Raw genomic sequence first — 21,991 nt, 5'->3', positions numbered from 1 at the left:
AGGGAGGGCCAGCAGTGTAGCTGACCCATGCCCGGCCACAGTGGGGGCCGTCCACCTGCAGCCTAGGAATAGCGCTGCTGTGACCACCTGTAGACAAGTATCGTGGGAACGTACGTTTGCAGCAGAACAAGGACGTCGGAAAGGCCTGTACCTCTGCGGAGCCCTTGGAGGGCCTACCAGACCATCCTCCCTGGCAGCTGCCCACTTCCCATGCCTGCCGCAGGGGCACGAAGCTGCCATCCCCGCGGTCTCGCCGAGGCCGCGTACCGCTTGCCCTTTGTAACCACAACGCCGTTCTGGTGGGTGTGAAGCGAACTGCGCTGTGGTTTCAGTGTGCACTTCCCCGATGACTGTGCTTAGCAACTGGTCCTGTGCTCACAGAATCCCTGCTCCCAGGCAGGACATGGTCTAGACTGTGGTTCTGCAGCGTGGGAAACCCCATCACCGTTTTGACCCCGCCAGTCCCCCCGATGCCTGCCGTAGCTCAAGTGCCGTGGTTGGTCCCGAGCTAAGAGCAGATACTACAGACTCCTTGTGACCAAAGGTTCAGTCCTGGGGAACTCATTGCCTTAGCACCCAGGTGCCTGAAGACTGACCTCATAATCCATGGTGACAACTTACTGATTGGGGAGAATTCCTGCCAACCAGCAGGAGAGCAGGTCCTTCCCGCCCAGAGGGGCAGGAGTCCTGGGGGCACATAGAAGCCATCCCTGGGGCAGGGGCAGCCAAGTGACCTCGCCATGCTGCGGGTCACGAGGTGCGGCAGGAGGTAATGCCCTGCTGCTCTCAGGCACGCTCTCCCCGGCGACCGTGCACCACACTCAGACTGGGGGCAGGGGCCTTGGATGCGGCACTCTGAGCCCAGCTCTCAGGCTGCCGTGGCTGGCTTATTTATCCTCAGTCTCCCCTTCTTGCCTCGAAAATGACTTTGTTCTGTGATCTCTGAATCCTGCAGCAGGGCAGTGCTCCTCCTACCCACCCACGCCTGGGCCTGGATCTGAGACACCCTGCAGGCCTTACTTGGAGAATTTACATACGCTCTTCTAAGCAACGTATTTTTAAAATTGGCACGAGCAGTTTAAAATAGAGCCTACGTACAGAGCGCATCAGCACACACAAAAAACAACAGGAGCCCCGTGCCCAGTGCTAGCCGTGCCAGTACCCCCCCCCGCCCCCGCAGCTCCCTGACTTGACCCGTGCTCTCATCCACTCCTCCTTTCCTCTCCTACCCCGTGCCTCCCTGCTGCTGGCCTCCAGCCCCTGCGGCACCCTGCGCTGACCCCCGCACTGGGACTCTGTGTCCCTACAGCACCCGCACAAGGCTGGCCTGGCTTCAGCAGGACTGTCCCTGTCCGCAGGTGCTGTGCTCCCCAGCCCCTCAAATGTCCAAAGAGACCCTTCCTCTCCTGACCCTCTAGTTCCTGTCTTTGCAAAGCGCCGTAACTCTGCCTCTTTCTTTCATCCCGCCTGTTCCAGGCGAGTCACAAGTTCCGCACATTGTACCCTTCAGTCTCTTTTCTATCCCATTTCCGTCCTTACCTCTCCTCACTTGAATGAAGTATGAAGTTTATGTGCATAGTGAGAAACAGACATTCTCACAATTTTTCCCTTTTTACTTTTCCCCAACTACTTTCCAATTTTCAAATTTAGAGCAAACAAAATTAGATGAAAAGAGAAAATAATGGGACTTAGTAACATAAATAAAAACGCCAGCCACTGCAGAAGTCTAATAAAAGGTTTACAATCCAAACTGTCCGACACTCAACGACAGCCCACTGACTTAATCAGATCCCGGTCTCTAAACTCGAAGGTGCCAAGCCCCTCAGCCCGAGGTGCTCCGTTTGGGCGAAATCTCATGACGCAGCACCTGTCGAAACTCACAAGCATGGAATGGTCACAGGTAACACAAGCAGAACACGTGAACAACACAATCACCCTCAGCCTACTGTACGCCAGCCCGGGGAGGGGCTCGCTGCGGTCCGGCCGCAGGAACCGAGAAGGAACCGAGAAGATGAGCAGTACTCACTGTGTGCTGTGGTCTAAATACGTGATCACTCGGTCTCCTTCTTCCTCTAAGCGCTTACTTACATGGTTAAGATACTCTGGAACCTTCCAAACACAACATTTAAGCATGTCAGTAACAAAGAAAAAGAACCAAGAACAAAGAAAAACAAACAAAGAACAAACAAAGAAAAACAAACAAAGAAAAGAACAAAGAAAAACAAAGGTTTTTCTTAAATCACAAAGATTCTTGGTATTACCCAAAAAGCTAAAACATTGTGGTCCTTACAAAAGTTTTTTTAAAAAAAGCAAAATATATATTCAAGCCAAATATGAACACAGAGGAGTGGGAGAAGTGGAAGCAGAAGCGGGAGGAGCACTGCGGTGGGGGGAGCACTGCGGGAAGAGTACTGTGGGAGGGGTGGGTGCACAGAAGAAACCTTCCTGGGACTTGGTTCTGGAGAGTAAACTGGAGGTCTAGAACAAGGGGCGGGACAGCACGTCACTGCTGTGCCCTGCTCACAGTGGAACTTGGGGACAAGGTGGCCCCCTCCCACCACCAAGGCCCCTAGGGCAGCCCCTGGGTTGGCGGGTGCAGGCCAAGCCCATCTCCGGCCCACAGAGGACAGGGTCAGCAAAAGCGAATCGAAAGACTGCGTGTTCGCTCGAGGATGCCGAATAGCCCGGCTGCAGACCTCACAACGCACTTCATGCTTTCAGGGGCAAAGGGCATTCCTGCCCTCACGGGATGGCGCAGGAGAGGCCCCAGGACACGGGTCTCTGGCATTCGGACCTGGTGGCAGGGCAGGGCTGGGTATGGGGCGTGAAACTCCCTCTCCAAACCAAGAAGAACCGATAGCCGGCCTGTGCTATGCAATGACAGGGGACCTTTGGGGACAGTCCAGAGGAGCCTCCTTCAGCCCCTGCTCTCATACTTTTGAATCTGTTACCAAGATTTTGGGTTCATATTATTATTTCATGTTTTTTCCTGTGGTTTTCCGGATAATTTTTTCAGTGTCTCACACAAAGGCAAGACTTGGGTATGACGCATCTTTCCTATTTCAGATTTAACTGTGATCCTCTTGCTTCACTTTGGGTCATTTTACACATTTCAGAAGCAACTGTACTGGCCTTTTTTGCCTGGGGTGGGGGACATAAATAAGGAAGTGTCTAAGTTAGAAGAAAGAAATTAAATCTTTACTGTAGTAGGAATGAAGCTTGTTCCGAGAATGTCAGCTAGATTGTGGCTTTCAGAAAATTCTAATAAAATGTTTATGTGGAAAGACAAATTTTTAGAAATTACACTCAACGAGCATCTACAAAACCAAAGAAAGCGATTCAAAAGTACTTCCTTGTCTCACCTCTCTTTCTTGCATTAATCTCTGGCCTTCTGCAGCATATAAACAATTAGTTTCTTCCAAAAATTTCAGTTCAAATGAATCTTTATATACCTAGGAAATGACCAAAGTTATTAACCAATTACAGGAAAGAAATCTACCTTAGGACGTGCTGACATACCCAAGACTTCAGGGAGCCCAGTGGCAGTGACCTGCCCTAACACGCAGCCCCGAGAGCCACATCCGGGCGGCAGGGCTGGCTCTGGGCTCAGGGACCTGGGCAGCCCACACCACCTGACGCACTCTCTCCTCTGTGAGTGCCGAAGGCCCTCGCCCTCTCCCTGGGGTGCTGGGTGTGTGTCTGAAAGGCTCTTTTCTGAAGCTGGTGGCACAGGGCTAACTGAGCTTCGTATCCAGCCCTCGACCTCTCCTGCGTCCACCTGTCTCTGCGGGAGTAGGGGGGCCGGGGTGGGGGCATTACCTGCAGGTCAGACAGCATACTCAGCAGACTTCTCAGCAGGCTGCGGTCCACCGCCTCGCCGTTCCTCTCTCGTTCAATTAAGAGCAGAATTCCATCGATACTTTTACTCTGAACCATCTTGTCGCTAATGATATGGTTTCTAAAGAGTTCCAATCCCATGTCCCTGTATGAAGAGTAAAAACAAAACTGTACGTTAGTTTCACTTTTTAGAAGTCTGAGGTAAAGCTACGAGCTACACTGTGACTCTCATCCTCAAAGTGTTGATCTAACCCCAGATCCACGTGTCGAGCCCAGCTCTGCTGCATCTCCGTTTTTCAGCCGGTCTAGCAGGCTTTGGTTTGCTTCCTTCTCAAGGCTATTTCCCCGGGTGTGTCAGGTTTGTCAACGCAAAGTCCATCGATCTTACAAACCCCATGGCTCACATCCTTCTTCCCGAGGTGGATTTTAGGAATCTCCACCCACCCAGCACCTGCCTGACCCTTTTCCATCTCTGCTCCTTCTCCACGGCATGTCATCCAACTCCCCCACTCCCCAGCACTGGGGCCTTCCCACCGAGGAATGCAACGTGAAACGAGACTCTAGGAGTCCATCCTTCCTCGGCTTGTCACCTGGGGAACTCCAGAGGAAATCCAACTGCCGGTCACCAGGCACAGAAACCCTGGGGGAACAGGTTCTGCGCTCTGTTCAAACACCTCCACGGGCCCCTTACGTGTCCAGCACTGAGCAGGCAGACAAAACTCAACTCCTGGGCCCACCAGGTCTCCTCAACAGGCAGCTGAGGTGGGTGCGGCGAGCAGCGTGCAGGGGGCATGGGTTCCAGGGAGCCCCATCTGCGGACCCTCTCCTACAACGCGCACCACGGGAGGCTTTTCCCGGTCCGTGCAGGAGCCACAGGCCTGGGAGTTCTGTGCATGTGCTGGCCGCGGCAGGTGGGTGCAGGGGTCAGCCGTGCAGGCCCAAGCCGGGCGCCCAGGTCTGAATCCGAGTCCCACCCTGGCTCGCACTGCCTGTGGGTCCCCGCCTGTCCTTCCCACACTATAAATGGGGTCAGAAGTCCAGTCTCCTGCCCGTGAAGCCCGTCTACCCCGGGCAGGTTGCCCGTGCGGGGCGGACGCGGCGTCCGCTGTCCACTCATCCACCGGTTTTTCTGTTGCGAGACGCTGCTTTCTAAAATCTCGATCTCCGCCATTGGTGACCATTGGTGACCAGGACGTCCTGTGGCCTCGCGTCCCCGCCTCCCCCACAAACCGCTCATCCCGAGCAGCTCCTGTTTCCACACAGGCTTCCTCTTCTCCAGTACCAACTCCTTCGGCCTCGGCCACATCAGGACTCCCGCTCATTCTGCGAAGCTCAGGCCCCAGAGGAGGCTGGCCCTCCCCGCCTGGGGCGTCTCTCGCGCACCTGCAGCGAGAGTCTGGTCCTAGCAGGCGCACCGTCATCTACGCTCTAAGTGGAGTTTCTTGTCTCTAATGACATGATAACGTTGAGAACTGTCTTTATGAACCAACAGTTCAGACTAGGCAGCCCAACAACTTGCGAACAGCAAATTATGGGCACTGTCTGCCTCAGTTTCTCCATCTGTAAAACGGAGAAAATGATCATCCGTCCAGAGCTGTACGGCAGACTCGGTATACCGGCAGGGCTGGACCTCTTAGGACGGAACCTTGCACACACCAGCTGCCATGCTGTTCATGGCGTCCCCAGCACAGCACCCTGTTTCTCTGAACAAAGGCCCCTCTCTCTGCCCAGGGCTGACAGGCTGCAGGCCCCCAGAGTGTCCAGTGCCTCGCGTACAGGAGCAGAGGCTAGGGAGGGCAGAGAGGCAAGGGGGACAGTGGCACCGAACAAGGGAAGGCTTTCAAGGAGTGCCCAGAGCTGCAGAGACGTCAGGTAATAGAAAACGAAAAGCATCCATGGGCTCTGGCAAGCAGGGGTCAGCAACACCTTAGGGAGACTCAGGTCAGGGGAATGGATGCTAAGGAAACTGGAAAAGCAAGCCGTTCCTTAAAGAACTTGGGTTAAAAGGGAACAGAGAGGAGCCCAGGAAGAGCCCACAGACGACATGAGCAACTAGTCCAGTCAGGTCAGGCAGGGCTTTGTGAGGCGGTGGCGGGCACCCCGGGGCCAGGCAGCGCAGCGGAGGACGTCTGCACAGGGTGTGGAAGTGGGTAACGGTGCGGCATCCCTGAAAGATGCCACACCGTGCACAGGCAGACTGAAAGGAGGCCTCTGTGCGTGTGGCCGGTCAGCGGGTGGGGAGGCCTGGGGGGGGGGGGCTTCAGGACCCCGTGTCATGACCTCACCAGCCTCGGAAGTGAGGCTCAGAGCTTCACTGGACCACTGGCTGGACCAGCTTCTGGATGGTCACGGAGAGCCTCAGCCCCTTGCTCCCAGCAGAGGGGAGCCGTGTGCTGCTGGCCCTGGACAGCCCTGACACGCAGCACCTGGTGACAGAAATGGGCCTCCCCACAGGGCTGCCACGCTGGCCTGCCAACCCCCACGGTGACGCTGAGCACAGGCCGGCCAGGGGCCCGGGGGGGGGGGGGGCTCCCCTGGTGCGGCCCGGCCCGACTCTGCCCCGGGACTAAGGTCCAGCTGGGTCTGGACGTGTGTGCTCGTGGCTCTGGCGGACACAAAGGACCAGACCGAAGGGCAGCAGCAGAGGCAGCCCGACCGCCCCCGGACACTCACCAGATAGAAGGAAGCATGGAATTCTGAAGGACGTATGTGCGGTCCAGAAACAGGAAAATACTTCTGATCATGATCTGGCAGTTAGAAAAGCATTTATTTACGTCACTTACCAAATATCCAAGACTAGGCCTTCTGAATCACAACTACGGTAGCTGTCTCAATCTAACAGTAACTGTTTCCTGACGATGTTCCCCACCAAGACCCTCATGCCTGATTTCCCCCCATATTTAATTGTTCTTTTGAGGTTTAATTTTCACCTCTTTTATCCAGAAAATCTGATTATACAGATTTTAAACTATTTAACTTAACGGATACCTTGGAAATCTGGTCATCTCTTGACCGATGTGGTAAATCTCAGGGGCCTAAAGAGACACTTTACGCTTCCTAAACCATCAGTCCTTATCACCTTGACACGTGTGCGACTCTCCTTTGCAAGCAGAGCATGGAGGGGACAGGATCGTCAACGGCCCTGGGATTCTCCTGTCATAGAAGCCACCAGCCTTGTGACCAGAGCCTTCCCAGCAGACGTTCATCTATTCTGACCATCTACCAGGTGCCTATGCCGGAAAAGAGGCTCATTCATTGTCCCTTTTTACCTCACTGAGGAAACAAAAGAATGCCATCCACTCAGCAAAGCCACTAGTCCCGCTTCCACTTACAAACAGGCCACACGAAGAAACTCATATACATAAGACCAAATTAGAACCAACACATGCACAAAGTCCAAGACTTCGGCTTCCAGTTATAGTAGAAACCTCATCGGGCTTGACGGTCACACACAAAGCGGGATAAGGAAAACTTCAGAGATCCATTCAGGATTCCTGAACTGTCAGGCTGGTCTGAAGCTCGCGGTAGCAGCCAGCCCCAGGCTAGAAAAGCAACTCACACCCTGCTCTGCTCTGCTGTTCAACTACACTGAGCTGAATGGCGGCATTTCACCCTAAACAGAACTTCCCTATCTCAGCCCACGGTCTGGCCCACACCGTCCCTCGGGAGGTAAGGGAAGGTGGATGAGGCCACGCTTTGATTAAAAAGGAAAAAAGACGGCTGGATTAAAAGGGGCACATCCTCCCCACTCCCTGACTCCCTTCTGTTCGGCTACACCGGAGGGTGAACAGGATCAAGAGGGTGTGTGCAGGGGAGACGAGGCAGCACAGTGGCAGCGAGGCGGGCTCTGGGCAGACCCCACACCTGAGGCCGGGTTCGTGGGGACAGTCCGTGCACTTACCATCTGTCTGCAATGATCCTGCCAGCACGTGTTAATCTTCTTTAAAAATAAAACACTATCTAGTGAGTCTGTGCAGATCTGCTAAGGAAAACATGCCAAATGCTGGCCAATTTAATTACTGCAGTTTTAGCCCCTTCACTGCCGTTCCCGACACAAACACGGCCGTCACTCAGTTGTCAGAGGACCAGGGATGTGGGTTTTCTCCACCACTGCATCTCACTCCGCACTGGTGAACAACGTGGCTGCATTCATCTGCCTTCCCCGCATTCCTCGAGGAGCCCTGCTGCCTGAACCCTGGCCCCAGGCCTCGTGGGTGTGGGTGGTCAGACAGAGGGCAGGTCGTGAGCTGCGCTACCCTGGTGCACAGGAAGCAGGCCGACTGCTAACGGCGCCGGGGACCGGCAGCTACAGGGAGGTGGCTGATGTCTGACTTAGAGCCTCAGTGAGAACGGACGGGAAATCCCATTCCTGCTCCAAACCAGGACCACTCTCAGCTTGATAATTAGAACCTATTTTCTCAGAAAGGTCAAAATAGCGTTTGTAAGAAAAAAGAAACCGCATTATGGGCTCCTAGAGCAAACCGCGCTGAACGCCTGGAGCACGGCCGTCTCAGCTTTGTGCGAAGCTGGGGTCCTGAGTGTCGGCTGCTGTGTGGCTCGCCAAGCCCCCTTTGCGCACGAGCTCCTCAGTCTCCCCAGCCGCGTGGTGCAGACTGCGTTCCGTCGCTGTGGACCAGCACTGCAGCTGCTGAGGGGGGAAGACCTGCGTCGCTGGCATCCGTCCCTGTGGTCCTAGCTCCAGGACACTCGACCAGCAATGAGCTTCCCTGGGGCTCCATTTCCTCGGAGACGGTGTGAGGTTAGACGTAAATCCACAGCATGTAAAGGAGAAAAAACCCACGGCCAGTGTGTGACATGTCCAATCAGGCAAACATCAGTGTCTTCAGCTGGCGGGGAGGTTGGCGGAGGGCGGGGCTCAGCCAGGACTTTGGGGAGGGGACAGAAGGTCAAGAGTGCCCCGAGGGACTGACGGGCACACCCGCATCTCGTCACACTAGCGAGGCGAGCTGACCACAACCACAGTGGTCCTGGCCAAGCATCTTACTTCTTTTCTCTCGAGACTTTGCTAAAGAATTTTTACAAAGTCCTAGCAAAGAACTACTAGTTCAATGGTTAACACGCTGTTCTCAGAGAAGCATTTCACGCCTGCCCACAGTTACAGCGGCATACAGTATTAGAACCTTGCGCAGACAGTTTGAACAAAGAAAGAGTCACACGCCTTTCAGACAGGTGCCACTGCAGCGGGGACCCAGCAGCTCTGGCACCTGCGGCTGCACACCGGCCACTCGCCGTGTGGCCCACACGCTGGCCATCTCCACGGGCCGTCTGTACCAGCTGAGGGCCGAGGTACCAGGGAGGCCGCCCAGGCTGAGACACACACCAGCCAACCTGACCGCCCGGACAGCCCCCGCGCTGTAACTAGGCAGGCAGCACCCAGCCCCGCACAGGGTTTCCTTGGCAGGGAGAGGCCCATGTGCTGAGCTCACCAACGAGAGAGGCTTCTCCTTAAACAGCTGGCAGAGGTCAGTAACTCCTGGCCACTCCCCATGGAACACAGTACAGAGCGGTCAGCTGGGCCTCGAGGGTGGCACACACGGAGCTCCAGCCCTCCATGGGTCGAAAACCAGAGCCTCCCGTGAGCACCGCCGGGCCGCACGGCAGGCAGCCGCGCAGAGGGCTGGTCCGCGGGCTCGCACTTCACAGGTTCCCGACACCGTCCCCTCCTGTCTGGAGAAGGACCAGACAGAAGTGAGGGTTTAAGCAGCCTACCGGCCTCCAGACAGCAAACAAATACCCCGTGGCAACAAGCTGACACACCACGTTAAAAGCTACATGTTCCCAGGACTGCAAAGATTAAACGGAGAGAAGAAAGAAACCAGAAACAGCGCTCAGGCCGGAGTAGAAACGTGATCAGGTCTGTGTGTGCCGTGTCTCCTAAAGCGGGGCGCTCTGCTCTGACCACAGAGCGTGCGCCTCGGAGCTGGCCCGCGGCAGCAGACACACCAGGCCAGCGGCCCCGCTCCACACGATGCCAGTGGCTCGTCACGGACAGCCCTCCCCCAAACCCAGTCTCCCCATCCGAGGGCAGAGAACGACACTCTCGCCTAACGGTTCCCAAAGTTCACAGGTTCGGCCATTCACCTCTTGCCTCCCTCGCGCCCTCATCGGTCCACAAAGCCTACAGAGGAAAAGCACACCGTGCCCGTCTCTGAGCCCCAGCACGAACCTGGGGCCACGCTCCAGCTCTGCACCCTTCCGGCTGACGAAGAGGGTGCCGTGCCAGAGCAAGGGCCCTGCACACAGAAGGCCCCTGAAAGCATGAGCACAGAGGGTCTTCGTAAAGAAGCCCAAGCCTGCTGTCCTCCGCGGGGCAGGAAGACACAGGAAGTCGTGAAGCTGCCGTCTCGTTGTGCACCTTTCTGCCCTGTGGGCTGCGCGGCTTCTGTGCACGATTCCAGCCCCAACACCCCACGGAAGGCCGCCAGTGCTCCTGCGGCTAACCAGAGCTGTGACGTGCAGCTTAGACTCCAAGGACAGTCTGGTTTGCCATTTAGGAAGAGGCCCTCGTGACCCGAGCCCTGGTGCGCGGCACGTCACCCCCCGTTACGTCGTCCGCCGCCTAGGTCGGCACCTGGCCGAGGGGCACGCGCACGGGGACGGCCTTGGTTTGGGAGAAGGGAGTGGGGAGTGGGTAAGTGCAGAACCGATCACACGCATGAGCGAGCGCCTGAGAACCACAGGAGGGCCGCTGGTCTCCCCAAGCACTTCTCCTGTTACAGGCCGTGGACGAGAGCAAGGCGCAGCCCTTCAGTCAGAGAGCGGCCCACAGACTGGAGAAACCCGGACACGCTGACCCCGACACACGACCGCCCCAGGTGTCTGGGCATCCGCGGCAGCTCCGCCACTGGCCCCTCGTCACGCCCGCACCCTCCCCTCCGGCAGGCACAGCACCTCCCCTGCACGACTAGCCGCCCTCTCCTCACCATGCAGTTTCCGAAATGTGTACCTCTGCCCCTGCCAACCCCTCCCCGGCCCAGGGTTTAAGCTCCGTCCTCCTGTTTGTTACCAGAGCTGGAGGTCGGCGGACACCGGCCTCCCTTGTCACCGGTCTTGTGGCTGGATCGCTTCCCACACCTGCGAGGGCTCTCAGATGTGCAGACGATGGCCAAGGCCTCTGGAGTACACACACAGGCGCAAAGCCGAGTGGCAGTCCTGCACGCCAGCAGCCCTCCCAGGGCCGGTCGAGCCACAGTGCTCCCGCTCTCTGCACGCATCTCGTGGCCCACTCCTTCTGGCCAGCTACACCCTGCCCCTCCTCTCCAATGCGACTCCAGTCCCCTCCTCTGGGAAGCTCCGCCCACGCCGGCCGCTCCCTTCACTGCCCCTCCTGCCGCCGATTCCAGCACCTCAGCACCTCAGAACTCAAGGGGCCGCTCGCTAGTGGAGACAGAAGATGGCAGAGCGTCATTTTAACTTTTCTCTTCTCTGACATACACGGTAATTTTTATAAGCACGGTTTGTCACAGCCTCGAGGACACGTGGCAAGCCCCTTGCCTCGGTCACTGTGCTGTGACTACCGGGAGGGCGGAGCAGGCACGGCAATCGTCTCCCCCGTCCGCCGGCGGGCCGGAAGCGCTGCTCAACGAGTGACTCAGGAACGCGTTCGTTTAACTCAGAGGCAGGGTCAGCTGGGGGAGGAGGATTTCATCGGGTAATCCAGCAGTCCCGGACGAAGTCTCCGGGAGACCGGCTACGTGAGGAGTAAGCGCACCAGTTCTCCCTCACGTGTACCGTTCTGCGAACGAGAACTTAGGGATCTGCTGGCGGCCCGCAGGAAGCCTGGATTCTAGCTACCCTTCAGACGCCAGCATCCGGACGTGGGTTCCTAGACTCGTCCCCAGCCTCCGGGACTCCTGAGCTGTGGCACTGAGGCCGGAGGGGCGCCTCTGTGTGCCCTCAGAAGACGGCTTTGAGATGTGGTGCACACTGGCCATCTTCCATAGGTTCAACGGTGTGGTCACCGTGGTCCTGAAGGACAGAGCTATGCCAGAAAATACCGCAGAGCTGTAGTTACAGACACCGAGCCAAGAGGATCAAAATGGACTCTGCTCACCCACGTCTGCAGAGACCCCTTGCTCGAGGCTGCACCGCAGGGCTTCACGGCCACGGGCAATCCTGAGCCCCGTCAGCAGGCGGCAGCACTACGGGGGCTGCCCTGAGGGATTTCCACAAGCTCTGAGAGCTCCCGTTTCTCAAGGTGAGGGTACAGGACAGAAAAGATTCCTTTAGCTAGAAAACAAAGTCAGAAATGAACAGGTTCCGGCTACCTACCACAAACGAAGAGAGAGACCCCGAAAAGCGCAGCCCCGGACAGGTGCAGCAGGGCAAAGCCCACTCAGGAGGTGCGCGGAAGCTGCAGGGGCGGGCTGAGGCCAGACTGCAGAGGCACACAGGCCCGAGGAGCCCTGCGTCTGGACACCAGCCAAACTCGAAGACACCCCCACCCCTGTGTCCCAGCCTGTAACTCCCTCTCTGGACCCTGGGAGGGCTTTGAGCACGAGGGTTACATCACACAATCCAGTCCAGCAGACCAGAGAGGGGCCCTCTCCTGCTGGCTCAGATGAAGCAAATAACCCTGGGGCCTGAGAAGAGGCCTTGCGGTGAGAAGCCGGGGCGGCCTCCAGGGGCTGAGCAGCGTCCATCCCGCGACAGAGGGAGAGGAGCTCCGCCACCACCGCGGCAAGCCTGCAAGGTGGCTTCAGGCGAGACCCCAACCGGCCGGCCCCATGCTTTCAGCCAGACAGATCCTGAGCGGAGAACCCGCTGAGCCCAGCCGTGATGCCCCACACACGCAGCTGAGCCTACAGATGGGTACTGGCTTTCGTCCCCAAGTCTGTGGGAATTGGTGACACATCACAGAAAACAAGATAAAAGGATGGCAGAATAAAATTAAGACCCTTTCCAGAACTTACCCTAAATACTTCAACCAGACCCAATAAATGGACACTCTATTGCTTTAAGCAGATACGTAATTTAAGTAGTAAAAATTCTACTTAAAAAAAAAAAGTCTTTTATATGAGACCACATGAAACGTAAGTTAGGTTTTGTTCTATAAATGGGAATTTTAAAAGTTGTTGTTTTAATATTAAGGATACTCATTAGTTCTTTTTTTTTTTCTGCTCTGTACTTTTTTTTAAATTTTATTTTTTATAAACATATAATATATTTTTATCACTCATTAGTTCTTTATCCTATTAATGTTCAGTCTCAAAGGATTTAGGTAACAGACAGAAACCCATGAGCCAGAAAAAGGATATTCTCTGAACTGGAGGATCTGTGCTTGGACGTGATCTTCACAGACCTGGCGCAGCTGCTTGTACAGCGTTGGGGAAACTTTGTGAGAACAGAGATTTTCAACAGCCTGAAAACAAAAGGAACAAGTGAATTATTCACCATGAATAACAAATCAGGTCTTTAAAAAGCCCTGTGTGTACACACACTAAGATCACAGCCGTCAGAGAGGCGCCCCGGCCCCTCACACGGCCACGACCCACAGACACAGTAAGGAGCCAGTGTAAGGCGATGACGGTCTGAAGCCCGGGGCCCGGTCAGGGTTCGGCAGGAACGGCGACGACAGTGGATGTGGAACACGGGTGTGACAGCACCCCTGACAGCCACGTGGTGTGACCGCACCATGTCTGGGTGCCCACCATGCAGCAACCTCCCAACCTGGCCACACAGGCCGTCACCTGGGGACGTCCAAAGAAAGCCGGGCGCTCCCACTCACTCGTCTGAGGTGAGGGCGCAGGACTGCTGTGTGAGTGTGAGGTGCAGCGCCCGACCCTGCGCCGCCTTCCCAATGGGGGCACGGCTGCAGGGCGGTTCCAAGGAACAATCACAAATGCCCCGGTGACACAGATTAGGTGTGTCGTTTCCTATTTACCTTTCTTCAAGGTAAATCAGTAATTTGCTTAAGTTTGTCTCAATGAAGAAACAAGTTTTTTAGGCAGAAACATTTTTCTTAAAATATTTTTTACCCACATCAAAAAATATTTGTATATTCCCACCAGTTCCAGTAAAAGTTTTCGAATTCCATGTACAATACCAGCATCTCATTTAATCCAAAGGAGATACTAAAAGCAAACGTAATTTTTTCTGACTAGTTTTGAGCCATTTTAAAAAAATGGGGGATACATTGCCATGAAACACTTTGGAATCTAAATTTAACTGAAAAACTGTACTCCTGAGAAAATAAAAATAACAAGTTTTTATAAAGCTATTTACTATAGTAACACTTAAAACATTAATAGTCCTCATACTTAATGTTACACAGAGTGCTACATATTAGCCTGTGTTGAAAAATACAGTAACCCTGATGTGAACAAACGCATGTTCAAAAGACTAAAAGAGAGCGGGGTGCGGGTGACCATAAAAAGTACGACTTTCTTAGCAGGTTTATCATCAGGGTACCACCACCACCACAGGAAGGGCCCTATTCGTCTTGCTATAGAAATAAAGCCTCATGTACATTCAGTGCTGAAATCCCCCGACTTTTCTTTTTTTTTTTTTAAAGATTTTATTTATTTATTTGACAGAGATCACAAGCAGGCAGAGAGGCAGCGAGAGGAGGAAGCAGGCCCCCTGCTGAGCAGAGAGCCCGACGCGGGGCTCGATCCCAGGACCCTGAGACCATGACCTGAGCCGAAGGCAGAGGCTTCACCCACTGAGCCACCCAGGCCCTCCTCCCCCGATTTTTCTTAAACTCTGCAATTTCTTCACTTTATAGTCCCGTCTGTACAATTCAAAGATCTATCCTTTTCCTTCTTAAAAAACCCAAGATAACCTGATGACAAATGCTTTTGCTCCAGTAAGTTAATCATTAGGGGATTCCCACAAACATAATTATCACGAAATGTTTTGAATCTAATACATAAAACGTATTTTGTTTGGTAAAAATCGAGAGAAGCTGGAACAGCAAGTCACTGAAGGGAACCACTACGAATGTTCTAGTTCCCGAAGCAGGACTCAGTGCCCTCAAAGCCAGCTCTCTCCAGCTGTGACAGGCTGTCACTGTGGGTTTTCCAACACTGTTTCTCGTCCTATCTGGACAGACTTGCTGTTCACCTGAATCACACAGATTCGTTCTGTATTTAAACCTGAGGACTCGGGGGCCTCTTCAACCACAGGCAAACCCAGAGGAGCCGAGTTAGCCATGGGTGCTGTCCTTTCTCGAGTCTCTGCTGAGTCACTGCTGGAGTCTTACATTACAGGGAGCACAGAGGGCGGCCCCACTCGCAGGGCCCTGGCAGACTTCTCTGCCCCGTCCAGGAGTGCCGTCACATGAAAGCCCCCTCCCCAAACCAACATACTTTGGATTTAGGAATGCCTTCTCTGGCCTATAGAGTACTCTGTCTGACCTGTACGGGGAAAGGTGCCTCTGAGGTTCCCTACTTGTCTTTTCAAGTGTCCTAACAGAGAAGAGGAATTTAGCTAATCCAACGATTAGAGGTGGGCAAGTAGCATCTGTGTGAGGATAAAGGCTCCCACTTAGAGGCCGCAGACACTGCTTGTCTGAACCGCCTACAGCTCAGCTCTCTAATCTAAGTCCTCCAGGCCTCCACACCCAACCCCTTCAGGCTGCTGTCTGTGTTAGGACAGCCGAGCAGGGCAGCATCAAATGCTTGTTTATTTGCAGGGCCAAGCCCTCAGCCCCAAGTGACACTTGTCCCTCGGTGGCAGAATGCCCAGCAAGGCATGCTGCAGGGTGGGGAGAAAGCCTGGCAGCCATACAATGCGGGCACGCGATTCTGGCTGCTGATCTGCTTCACGCAAAGGCCTTGAGGACCAAAGCTGAGACCAGAGAGAAAAAGGAGTAAACGGTGCCATAGTATGAAAAATCACAAAAGTGAGAGCAGGCTGGCACTAGGAGCTATTTAAGTAGATGAAGAGAAAATGAGAACTACCCCCAGCCCTGGAGAAAATCACACCCCGGGCCAACCCCTATAAGGAAAGGTGCACTGGCTGGGGCTCCCGGCACAGCGCACCTTACAGCAAGAGTGCACAGCGCTCCTCGGACAAACAGGCACGCGCAGATCAGGGCGGAAGGCAGCAGCGACTGCCCCGCGGTGAGCAGTAGCCAGTCTGGAAGACGGGCCCTACTCAACGGCAGCCCCGCTGAAAGGTGATGAGCTCACCGCCTGGGAAGAAGGCACCGACAGGGCTCTACGCCACCAGATTTCTACCTATAAGAAATGAGCAAAGGATGTAAAAACTCAATCAGAACTCAGATCCAAGTGAGGGGAGATATTAGGAACGGGAAGTGCCATAGCACGAGGGCTTCGGGGAACGCCAGGGTCAGTGCGGCTGTTTACCAGCAGACTCCCAGTCCCAGACGTCAGCCACCTCCAGAAACAACCGGCCCTGTTGACTGCTGAGATTGCTGACTTACGAAATCCTTTCTTCTTTTAAATATTTATTTATTTGGGGGCGCCTGGGTGGCTCAGGGGGTTAAAGCCTCTGCCTTTGGCTCAGGTCATGATCTCAGGGTCCTGGGATCAAGTCCCACATCGGCTCCCTGGTCAGCGGGAAGCCTGCTTCCCCCCTCTCTGCCTGCCTCTCTGCCTACTTGTGATCTCTGTCAGATAAATACATAAAATCTTTTAAAAATTTAATTATTTGACAGAGAGAGAGCGAGCGAGCAAGCACACAATCAGGGGAAGCAGCAGAGGGAGAGGGAGAAGCAGGCTCTCTATTTGGCAGGGAGCCTGACACAGGGCTCGATCCGAGGATCCTGAGATCAAGACCGGAGCTGAAGGCAGATGTTCAGCAAACACTTAAGCGACTGGGCCCCCAGGCGCCCCTATGAAATCCCTTCTATTAAGCCAAATAGATTGAAGTTTGCAGATTTTACTGTTTTTGAATAACTTATGTACTGAGTTCACTGTTGGTTAATTTGTTACTTTCTCAAATTGGGCCATCAAGTGATGTTTGTGCGCGTCTACCGTCCAGGCCTTTTCACTCTGTCGCATTTGTCTGAGCCATCCTACTAATGCATTCAATACCTAAGTCCACATTTTCCTTCACTGAATTATCACCAGGCAGCAGGATTTCAGAGACATTAGTCTGACTCGAGACAGCAGAGCCTTCCTCAGAACAACAGGTCCCCCATGATAGCTTTGTGTCTGGGCATCAAAACTGCCAGAAATCAACATTAGCCCTTCCCTGAAACCCTTCTCGAAAATGCAGCCTTCGGTCTTCCGTTGTTTCATTACGGTGACAAGCAGGACTAAAACGTAGAGACAGAAGACACACAAGATAAACTTTCTCCCACAGGTAGTGATTAGAAGGTCTAAACCCCAGGTCTTTGAACAGACTAAAAAGTTCTATGCATTGAAAACATTGTCCCTGTGAAGACTTTCCCGTCTTCACTAAGCAGAGTGACAAAGAAAGGACAAGTGGACTATAGCTGATGCCCTGGGGCCTATCTGCGAAAGGGATGCCTTGATGGGAGGATAAGAGACTCCACTTTGAGAAACAAATCAACATCAAACCATCCTGAAGACTTCCTCAAAAAAACCCAAAATAACTTTCACACTTCAGTAAGAATTATTACTTTCACACGAGAGTCTTCGGCAAAGTATACGCCACACCACCTCAGAAAACAGACTTTATTTCGAAACAACAGGTCGAGTGCACTGCCTCCTTTATCACAGACCAGGGTAAAGCACACAGTCAGTAACTACACAATAACGTCACTTACTATTTCTGTCCCGCTGGCTTCCAACACATCTGAGCAGCTCACTCCAGAGCCCTGTCTTGAACTGCGTGGGGAAGGTCTCTGTGAGTGGCCAGGAGTTGCCTGTGCCCACACCCCTTCGGAAGTCAGTCAACGGACCCCCACTGGGCCCTCCTGCGGTGCCCACACAATGGAACGTGTGATCCCATTTGGGGGGTAAACCCTCTGGCCCTCAGGGTCCTAAGACAGCACATGGACACTCAGGGCATTTACAATAGTATCTATGGAGACCATCACGGAACATCCTGCTGGGTAAAAGCCACTGCGGAGTCACTCTACTGAGGAAAACGACGACGACGGGAAAGAAATACCAGATAGTCAAGTCTCAAGGAAAAGAGGAATAATCAGCTCTACCTGCGCCGCGTGGTATTTTCTTAAACTAAAAACCTATGGGGGTTTAGATGTTTGACAGGACTCCTGCTTCTGGTCAAGACAAAATAGAGAGACTAGATTAGCCCTTCTCCCTGAATTTATCAAAAACCACACAAAATATACAAAAGGAGCATCTGGGTGGCTCCATCAGTTAAGTGTCCCAACTTTTGATTTGGGCTCAGGCCATGACTTCGGGGTTGTGAGACTGAGCCCAGTGCTGAGCTCTGCACTGGGTATGGAGTCTGCTTTGCTTAAGATTCTCTCCCTCTTCCTCCCTTTGCCCCGCTTCGGCAGCACCCCCCACCCCCCGCCAAAAAAAAAAAAAAAGAAAGAAGCATCCGTTTTCAAAGCACTGCACACTGGCCTATGACAGACGGTGATCTCTGGGAGAAGGAAAAGAAGCCCCAGCAACTTCTTATATCCCAACTTATAAGACCCAACTTCTTATATCCCCGCTTCCAGGCTGCAGAGTGGGTACCAGGAGCTGAAGTTTGAGTTTCCAAGACAAGGGCCCAGAGGGAAGAGATGCAGCCAGAGAGGAGCTTGCAGATGAGTGAGGAGACCTCAAGGGAGCCCCCCTCGAGGATTCAGCAGAGTGATGACCAGGAGCTATGTGTGAGGAAACTGTCAGATTCAGAGACAACAGTGTCTGGTGCCCAGAGGACCAGGAATAGCACCTTCCTACAAGCCAGAGTGGAAAACCACACGATACTAGGCACTGAATACTCATTCAGGAAGGGTTTGTCCCAGTTGTGGGGCAATTAGCCTTGGACAAAATACTGCTCTCGTCCTGCCCAGCAAATCTTAGAAGCAGGACTAAGAGATTAAACTGTTCCCAAATAATTTACCAGGTCTGCAGGGAAGCTCAGAATATTTATAGAAATACAAAAATATCCATCACATGTCTGACAATCAAAGATTATCCGATGTGCAAAGAAGAAAACACAACGCTTACTGGGGAGAAAAAGAACTCAAAAGTGGCCTGGAACCAACACTGAAACCGCTATTCTAAGGCCATTCCCTAAGCTCGGAAGTTATCCAGTGACAGGGAAGGCACAGAAAAGATTCCAACTGAGCATCTGGAGAGAACGCCGACGCGCACGAGACAAAAATCCCAGCAGACGGCAGTCCTGGCAGATGACGTGCTGCAGAAGATCAGTGACCCTGAAGACAGGAGTGACCCGAACAGCTCTACAGCTGCTGAAGAAATGTGTCGTTTACGAGCTCCCCGCTAAGAGAGCCAGTTAGTGATCCACTGGGAGTTCTCTCAAACAGTTAAGGAAAAAATACCAATTCTATACAACCTCTTACAAAAAAGTAAAAGGAGGGACTATTTGGCCCTCTGAAACCAAATGCGAGAAAACACACCACCACCTTCCGTGATCACAAATTCAAAAACGAATGTAGTATTAGCAAAACGAATCCAACAACATATAAAAAAATAAGACCCCGCTACCAAGTCAGATTTATCTGAGGTCTGCAGGACAGTCTTATTGTCTGGAAAGCCAATCAATGCGATAAGCTGAGAAAACGAGTCATACAATCACCTCAACAGGCAAAGAAGAATTCAACAAAATCCAACAGGTGCTTCTGGTAAGTTCTCAGCAAACTGGGAAAAGAAAGGAGGTCCCTCAATCTGACAATGGGTATTTTGGAAAAAACCACACCTAACATCATACTCCAGGATGGAAGACTGAAGGCTCTTCCCACAGGAGCCCCACAAGGACGTCGGCTTCTACCACTTCTACTCACCATCGTTCTGGAGGGTCTGAACAGTGAGCAGAGGTAAGAGAAGGAAACACAAGGCATGAAGATTAGAAAGGAAGAAGTGGAACCGTCTTTGCTCATAGGTGGCATGTCTGTCTATGTAAAATATCTGATGGAATCTGGAAGAAGCTACTAGAAGTAGCGTTAGCAAGAGAGCACCATACTAGAGCGACACGTACACAGTCCTACGTCTACACACTAGCACGAACCAGAAACTCTAACTTACACCACCACCTGTAACCACCACTGAGAACATCACACGCTTACGGGTAAATCTCACAGGTGAGGCACAAGGCTTATACACTGAACTAAAAACAACTAGAAATCAAGGAAGACTCAACAGACCCATCCGTGCCTTCTGATCAGCTGGTGGGCGCGGTGCCATCGAGACATTAGCACTCCTTACACTGATGGAGGATCTGACACAAACCTCATCAAAATCCTAGCAGACGTTTTTGCGGAAATAGGCAAACAGATTCTAAAATCCATACGAAAATGCAGAGGACCACTACGTATGTACTCAAGTGGCTAAACTTTTTAAAAATCTGGAAAAAAAAAAGTGTGAGCAAGGACACAGGAAACTGGTGCTCTCACACATCACTGGTACAGAGACTAACCAGCACAGCCATTCTGCGAACAGATGACGGCCTAAAAAGATAAATACACGCTCTGCTTACGACTCTGAGACTCCACTTCTAGGTCTTTACCTAGGAGCAGCGAACACGTGTGCACGGGAGACTTCGGTGTTGACACTCGTAACAGCCGTGCCCATAAGCCCAACTGGAGATCCCAGTGTCTGTTACCCTGGGGAAAGGTGGCCCCGGGTCTCCCCAGCAACGAACCGGCAATCACAGCCACTCAAAGGGCCTGACACTCCCCAGCACCACCCTGATCGGAGGACGCCGGGCACAAGCAACTGCAGGATACGGGTCCCACCGAGGGGACTCTGGGACGGGAGGAACACACTGACAGGAAGGACCTCCGTGACCTGTAAGGACTGGGGCAGGAGAAGGAACAGACTTCTCGAAGTGGCGTAAGTATCCCATACTTTATCGGGGCGACGGCTATTTCGGAAACGCACACCTTACGAAGCTCGCACTGCCGTAAGCTCCAGGCTGAAAGTCCACCGGAAGACAAGCCAGACTCACACACACTTAACCCAAGAGAGGAGGGATGCCCGTCCAACTGCCCACAGCGGCCTTCCTGGGGCGGTGGGAGTGTAGGTGGCTTTAACTCTCCTCTTCGTACCCTGCTGTAATGTCCGTGTCTTTCACAGCAAACACTTTCAGGCAGACAGAACAGAGATTTAACGCCGGTCCCCATAAAGACGGTGGCGTCACAGAAACGCAGCTGAGCTAGGCCGACAGCACCGGCGGACCAGCTCGTGACGCCCCTCCGGGTGAGACACCAGGCCAGCGGTGCTGACCCGCCGACCCTGCAAAGTGACACCCCCTGCTGACCGTCTAGGCGAGGAACGGAACTTGCTGAAGTGCCACAGAATCCGCGCGCAAGTCCCAGCCGGGCTGATCGCGACGCACACGACGGCGCGACGGCGCGACGAGCGCGGGACACCGCACAAGGGACGCACGGAGCGTCCCGCGCGACCTGGGAGCGGCGAGCGCCGCCGGAAGCGCACCGTCTCCCGCAGGGCGGTCACTCCAGAGGCCCTCCCGGGGGCTTGAGCCCACGGTAAACCCCGCCAGCGCCGGGACACAGAAGCCCCCACGGGGGGAGCAGGCTCGCGGCGGCTCCTGCTGGAGGCACGTCCTCGGGTGCCCAGGGCCTGGCTCTCGCCGACTGGGGAACGCACGGAGGACCGCTCGGCGCAGGCCGCGTCACCACCCCCGCCCCCGCGGCCGGTCCCTGTCACCCGCGCGGCGCGGGAGCAGCGCGGCCAGTCCCGGGGGCCCGGCGGAGCCTCACCTGGTAGAGCTCCTCCAGGTTGTAGCGGATGGACGTGCGGCTCTGGATGGCCCTCACGGCCTCGTGCAGCTGCTGCCAGGTGTCCCGCGTGTAGTTGTCGGGCAGCCTCGGTCTGTCTGCGAACGCAGCGCCCCGTCAGCCCGCGCGCCCGCCCCGCTCCGGGGACCCTGCGCCCGGCGCGCGAGACCAGGGCTCCCGGAGCCAGCGCCGCTCTGTCGCCGTCCAGGGCGCTTTGCGGGACGCGGCGCGCGCACGCGGGCGGAGCTGTCCCCGCGACCGTCGGCGGCTCCGGTCACCGCGGCGCAGGGGCAGCGGCTCCCGCACCGGCCGCGGGGC

The 21,991-nt window shown here is 54.2% G+C and overlaps 1 protein-coding gene across 2 annotated transcripts in view; it reads right to left on the bottom strand.

The window, feature by feature from the left end:
* Positions 1-21,991, bottom strand: part of CUL4A (cullin 4A) — a 45,478-nt gene that overhangs the window by 22,110 nt on the left and 1,377 nt on the right. The window contains exons 2-8 of one of the 2 annotated variants that reach the window (XM_047720474.1): positions 21,656-21,767; positions 13,116-13,219; positions 7,739-7,808; positions 6,511-6,584; positions 3,820-3,982; positions 3,363-3,452; positions 2,027-2,109 (exon numbers count right to left, since the gene is read on the bottom strand). In XM_047720474.1, coding sequence (XP_047576430.1) covers positions 2,027-2,109; positions 3,363-3,452; positions 3,820-3,982; positions 6,511-6,584; positions 7,739-7,808; positions 13,116-13,219; positions 21,656-21,767 — 696 coding nt within the window. Of the gene's footprint in view, positions 1-2,026; positions 2,110-3,362; positions 3,453-3,819; positions 3,983-6,510; positions 6,585-7,738; positions 7,809-13,115; positions 13,220-21,655; positions 21,772-21,991 lie in introns of both variants that reach the window. The other variant, XM_047720475.1, reaches the window with a different exon arrangement.

The sequence above is a fragment of the Lutra lutra genome, chromosome 3 (genome assembly GCF_902655055.1).
Source record: "Lutra lutra chromosome 3, mLutLut1.2, whole genome shotgun sequence".
Classification (NCBI taxonomy): domain Eukaryota; kingdom Metazoa; phylum Chordata; class Mammalia; order Carnivora; family Mustelidae; genus Lutra; species Lutra lutra.
The sequence above is the reverse complement of the archived record's forward strand: the minus strand, read 5'-3'. Positions and strand labels throughout refer to the sequence as shown.